We start from the raw sequence: 6,563 nt of genomic DNA on the forward strand, positions 1-6,563 counted from the left end.
GCAAAACGTGCGATGTAGTAGCCTAAGGTAAACATATATCAGTCTACAATATTTATGTAATTTTTCAAAAGGAAAACGAGCATTATATCTGTCTGATATGACGTAATTTACTCTGGGTTCTTGGATACACAGAGTTTATTATAACTTTTTTAAAACACGGAGTTCGTTGCTGCACGTTGTTGACGTGCAGGCTTTGCTTGCACATGATGAAATGATGAGCGAGGAACATGCAAAAAAAGACCGAAATGGAGAATTTGGTAGCAAAAAGAAACGCATTGTCAGTTATATGGAAATATTTAGACTACAGACAGGATGATGTTACTTTGTCGAGAGTGCGTTGCAATTGTTGCCACAAAAAACGATTTTGGATGCCTTTGCCATTGTTACACCATACGAGAAATGTTCCAAACGGCAGAGAGAAATCACAGATTCAATAACAATTCACCTCGCAAAAGACATGGTAGGCTATAATAACATGATTACCAAAGAGGGTTTTAAAATCAAGCGGTATGTAATACAATCACACAACTATTTTTCATATTGCAATGTCAGTTTTTTTCCAATATTGTGCAGCCCTACCTGGTATTAGCATGAATTTCGGGTGATCCCATCACAAGTGGTCAGTGTTAAATACAGTTCTTAACAGGGTCTAAAACGCTTTGTGATCGGCTCATAAAAAACACATACGTGACCGCATCGAATTTGAAGTGTAAACGCTAATTCATCCTAAATGCGTCCTGGAGAGCAGTGAAGCGCCACCCCTTACCTGTCAATAAACGTTATTGTTTACAAGTGGCTTTAAAAGTAAATAATCATCTAATCGGAAAATTTAAAAAAGCGCTTACATACACAAGCAAGAGAACTTTACGGATCTTCTTCAACATGTCTGAGATCAACATCCAGGGACACAGATAACTAGCACACACATCTGAAGCTCAGGTTAATATAACTGTATCTGGGAGATACAGCACGCCAGTTTTATTCACACTTCCTATGTCTTTTATGACTTTCTCATAGTTGATTATCATGCAATATGTGCAGATGTATGTCTACATGAAATCAAAGACCCTCCCCTCGAAATCTGAACACGAGTGGTCACAGGATACACATTTGAGTGACTAGGTCACAGCACCTGACCACATGTGATCAGATCACACGAGATGCATCTTCATACCAGGTGTAAACTGGGTCTAAAAAAGTGCTGTTCTACTCATCACAGTCTTGATACTGACCTCGGAAGTTGTAAGAAACACATAATTGTACATGCTACTTTTAGGGGTGGGAATCACCAAGGACCTGACAAAACAATGTTATTTTATTATCTTGTTTGTGGTCCAGTAATACTGCGATTCTTTATATTTTGTGTAATGAAAATTCTAAACTGTGACATTGTCATCTTTTACTCATTCTTATTCACTTTGTGCTTTGCGTAACAATGCAGAACATTCTACTTTACTTCATCGTAGAGCCATAAAAGTAGCAATGGCATGGGCAAGTAAGTGTCAGTGTCAGTGAAAAAGTGTGGGAATGAGTTCCTTTGTTCCAGCATGTTTATCATAAAAACCCATGCAGTTTAGCTGTACAGAGCATAGATATACATACATAGATGTTGCATTAGCAGCTGTTCGAACCACCGAACCACCAATCCTGCGATTAGTGGCCGACCCGCTCTACCAACTGAGCCACAGCCGCCACCACAAATCCACCTTTTTCTTCTAATGTTTACACTTCTTCGTGACAGCAAAGGCTCAATTGTCAGTGTTGCCACCTTGTGGACCCACTAATTAGTGCAAATAATTCCATCTGTATGCACATACTGCACGTTAGAGTACGTGTGGTTAGAAAAATCGAACCGCATGCGTTCATTCCTCAAGCACTCTGCGTCCTGTACTCAAACGCCTAGCGCTCGCATCTGACCAAAGTATACTTTGGGCTTAAGTGGAGGTCAAGTAAATAAAAAATATGTGAAAAATTTACAGTAATTGAAATATTGTTTTTTTGCCGTAAGAATGTCAATACAGCATGGTGAGGGTAAATACCTTGTAATGTTGTATGTATTTTTATTCTGTAGCTTTCAACTCTCAAAAGTATAGAAACACAATTCTAGAACCTATAAAAACAGTGTGAACAAGTCTAGTTTTCTCAACGACATTTTTTAGTGAGAGATGTCACAGTATGCATTGAAGACGCTTGTGGGGCTGTTTTGAAATAAGTCTCTTGCATAGCTGCTTGTGTGCATCTCGTGACCCCCTTTCTCTTTCTTGCAGGTGAGATAAGACTGGAATTTGCTTGTCCTTTAGGAGAAAAAAGAACCATTTGAGCTGCCAATCTTTAACCCCCACCTTGGTCCTCATATCCTGGCTGCAGCAAAGACTGGGAGCTCTGGGTGGATATCTCTGCATTGAATGAATGTTATGGCTGGAACCACAGATTGCTGATGTTTGGGTTGAATGCATGGGTGTGTTTGGGTGTGTTTGTGTGTGTGAGGCTGCTCTTCTGTGATCTGAGGAGTTCCATCAAATGTGACTCTAGGGTCTTTGGTGTATTGTGTTACAGTCAAAAAACACACAACCATGCACAAAGGCACACCAACATGTGTGTGCATGCCACTATGTGCTTACAAGCAGACATACACATACCCGCTAAGTGAAAAAATGCACTCACATACATACACACACATATATGAAAGAGTATAAGCACACAGACAGACAGAGCCACACACTCACACCCAAGCATGTTCATACACCTTGAATTGCACAGTGTATGGACTCCTTCAAGTATGAAAAGTTCAAAGCAGGCCCCTATGGTTTAAAGTTACCAACAAACTCTCTGACCTGGTAACACCAGATTTCTAGCTTACTCAAAAGACCAAACACCACAAATGATTACTATTACAATATATATAAAAACTAAATAAGCACTTTTTGTCTTCAACTGCAATTGAAATGGACTTCTTGGTCACGTGACGCCAATATTCACCACTAGGCGGCCCAGTTCGGAAAGCCAGAAGGGTGGAATTGTGTCCTGGCATTCCATTCTACTTTGAGTTAAAAGGCTTTGACATTTTCCTTCACACTGCAACAGTTCTGAAAGGGACATCTCCTAGTTGTGGAACCAGATTGAGCATTATTTCTCTATATGCATCATACTACTAGTTTTGAAGCCTTTCCAGAGCATAAATATTGCTCTTGCCAGAAAACAATGTCAGAATCAGTATCTTTAAAACCTTTTCACATGCCAAATCAAGAAACATAAGCCTTAAGCAAAAGCGTGCCCACTCAGATTTTTGAGGCAAGTGGATTCTGAATGCTACTTCTGAAAAAACTAATATATATATATATATATAGATGTATCTTTGATCATTAAGATTCTGTTCAGAACGTTGGGGCAGTAATGATTAATTCACATGTCTTACATTTATTAGGAATTGCTATTAAAAGTGTTTTGTTCTTTGCTTATGTATCATCTGACCAAGAGTGAGCCAAGACTGCGATTGGTGCCTCCTCAAAAAAGAAGGTGCATGCTACCCCTCAATGATATTTCATTTTGTGTAAAACTGCAAATAAAAAATTAAGAATGAAAATAAGAATAACCTAAAATAACGCCTATGACCGCTTCAAGTTGCCTCAACCTCAAGTTGTCTGCAGAGTGAACAATTTGCAGTCTCCCTGATCACCTGATCACATCATGGCTAACATGGACACAAACTTGGACTGGGGGTGTTAAGTATGAACTGGTATTTTTTTAAGGACTCGAGGGGTTAAGAGGTTGTGTGAACAATGGGCTGTTTCTGGGGTTAGATTCGCTTATTGAATAGGACTGAGGGTCGTGCAATCTTGCTATTGGGGGATGGGTGGTGCTTTATACATGCCTGTCCTCATGGCTAGCTAACTCCTCCTTATTGGAATGACAGTTGCCACCTTTCACCTTGTAAACTGAGAAAAATGAGAAAGGGGTGGAATCCTACATAATCTGATAGAGCTGCAGAGTCTTTATTGAGAGTTAGAACATTCCAACAACCAATCAATAGTAAGGACTGGTTACGACTGGTACACAACAATGCCCACTGGGAAATGTAGGAATGTTAGACATGATGATATGGCGTAAGGACACAGATTCTTTTCAAAGCTAAGTGTGTATCAGTACCTTTAGGAGAGGTCGCTCCCTAAACAAGTTCTCACCTGCCTCTTTCTGTGAACTGGCTACTCTGAAAGTGGCACTGTGAATGGGCCAGACAATGTTATGATGCCATATCTTGATATTTGTGGCATTGCATCTAAACAGGTCCAAAGATGCAGTGATGTAAACATGTTGTATCAAGATGCTGCAGATGCTAGTAAGATAGCAATATTGTGCACAGTTATGTTCATATAAACATCAAGATCACAGATGTTTTGGTTTTCAAGAAACATTTTTATTCATAATTTTACACCTGCTATGATAAAAAAGGAATTAGCAAATGTATTTTTCTATTTCGCACAAATGTCAGCTTCACTGTGCAACTACAAGTGCATAAATTAGTATTTTATCAGATTTCAACCCATTCATTCATGCCAGTATGTTCATTTTGTTGGTGCAGATTAGAAACCACACATGAGGGAAGACATACCAACTTTGAGGTTAACATTTACATTTGAACTTTAATGCAATATCTGAGCAGGAGTGAGATGCTTTTACAAAAATATTGATGACATATTCGTTCAAGATCTTGACACGCAACAACATAAAGGGGAAAACACTGAATATACAATTACTGATACCTTGAATAAAGTTCCTTAACTTTTTACATCAGTAATACATTTAAAAGGAATAGTTAACATGTTTCTACACGCAGTTGGGACCTTTAAAATGTGATGCGCATGAGAGAAAGGTGCATATCTCCGTGTTTTACTCAAAAAGGCAAATTAATGTATCGGATTGTATCGCACCATTACACATATCGAATATGATATAACGAATGCTTAAAAAACATTATAATTGACATAGCAGGCCTACTAGATTTGCATTTAGGGAGTACTTGCTCATATCTCAAGATACTTCAATGTTATAAAGTAGGCTAACCACTATTTATAAAGTTTTGCAGTGACTCAGTTAGTAGTTCGTAGATCTTGAGCAATCGTAACAGTTATGTTTCACTTTGTTATGCTATTAAACTGAAGAAAAGTTACAAGCAAACGTGCACTTACCGCAGACTCGGACTTCTGCACTTCTGTGCATAGAGTTAGGAACAGTAACACTGCGCCGAGACTCTTAAAGTTAATTCTCATTTTCAAAGAATCTGTCCACTTAACAATGACAGTTGCAACTATGAACACTTGTTGAACTTCTCATATTCCCCGTTAACCTAACTGCAAAACTAAAAAGGTTGTTTCAAAAGTCGCAGATTGAGTCTCAACGCTGTCCAGCACTGGTGGCGCTCGCAATAATGCAACTTCACTTTACTGAAGCCCTTAACCTGCTCACCGACCTACTTAATATCCCTCCGCCAATCACCAATGTAGATCTCAACTGTATTAGGCTACACAAAAACGTCACAAGATGAAGATTCAATTTGAATGTTCCTGGGTCTATATTTAAAAATGTGGCCAAACTAATAATATCAAAATAATTGACTTGTGGCTTTTGTATTTTTATTGTATAAGGAAACTATAGCGATGTTGATGTGGAGGCAATAGACACATCACAGACCAATATTGAAATATATAAAGGTTACGTTTCTGTTTTAAGTCAACATTCTGGTGAATAATACAGTCTGCCCTTCTATATTGGCCTATATATTCAAGCTTCACGCTTTTAAACATATAGTTCGACCCGTTCTACTTCAGAAAAGTGTTAGACATTTTCTATTCATTTCAGTCACATTTGGCATTTCATCTCAAGTATGATTCTCCATTGTAATTGGATCAGTCAATATGACAAGTAAAATTATTTTCATAATAATGCCACAAACAATGTGTTGGGAGCCTTTAGCTTTTGCAGCATGTTTTTATTTATTTATTATTATTATTTACCCCAAATACTACCCTTAGTTATTAAAAACTTTTGATTAAATCACCTTGAACAAAACAGAACATTATAAATAAGTATCTTGTCTAAAGATAAATGTGATTATTGTATTAGTAACATACATTTGCAACATTTTACTTTACGTTATCAAACTTTAGACATTGCACGAAATGACCTCGTGGATCAGGAATATAACAGGTGTTTAGGAAATTACTGCGGTAGTTTTTGTTGCTCTTTATTGTTTTGGGAGAAAATTAAAATCAAAAGTGCCTTTTACCCTGGGTGTATTTAGCCCTATTGTATCAATAACAATAATAGTTTCTGTTATTTTAAAACCTGAAAAGTTATTCATTTTTTGGTAAATAGGCCTACTATTGTCAACAAATTCCTCTGATATTTTATTGAACGCTGGATTATCAGTTTATGACCATCAAGACGTTCATGCTATGTTTTCATTATGTTTCAGAGTCAGACACACGTTAATGTAATTTAAGTTTACATGAAAGCCGCGGGTGATTGACAGCTGATAATCCCGCCCTCTTTTTTTGTGCACTGCA

General features: G+C 37.7%; 1 protein-coding gene across 1 annotated transcript in view; it reads right to left on the minus strand.

Annotated features, from left to right (window-relative positions):
- The window catches only part of col4a5 (collagen, type IV, alpha 5 (Alport syndrome)), a 77,701-nt gene extending 72,253 nt beyond the window's left edge, over window positions 1-5,448 (minus strand). Inside the window, exon 1 of the mRNA XM_052146417.1 lies at window positions 5,187-5,448. Within this exon, the coding sequence (XP_052002377.1) occupies window positions 5,187-5,267 (81 nt within the window). The 5' untranslated portion in view covers window positions 5,268-5,448. The remainder of the gene's footprint in view (window positions 1-5,186) is intronic.
- Window positions 5,449-6,563: the final 1,115 nt, after the last annotated feature.

This window comes from Xyrauchen texanus, chromosome 2 (assembly GCF_025860055.1).
Source record: "Xyrauchen texanus isolate HMW12.3.18 chromosome 2, RBS_HiC_50CHRs, whole genome shotgun sequence".
NCBI classification, from domain to species: Eukaryota; Metazoa; Chordata; class Actinopteri; order Cypriniformes; family Catostomidae; genus Xyrauchen; species Xyrauchen texanus.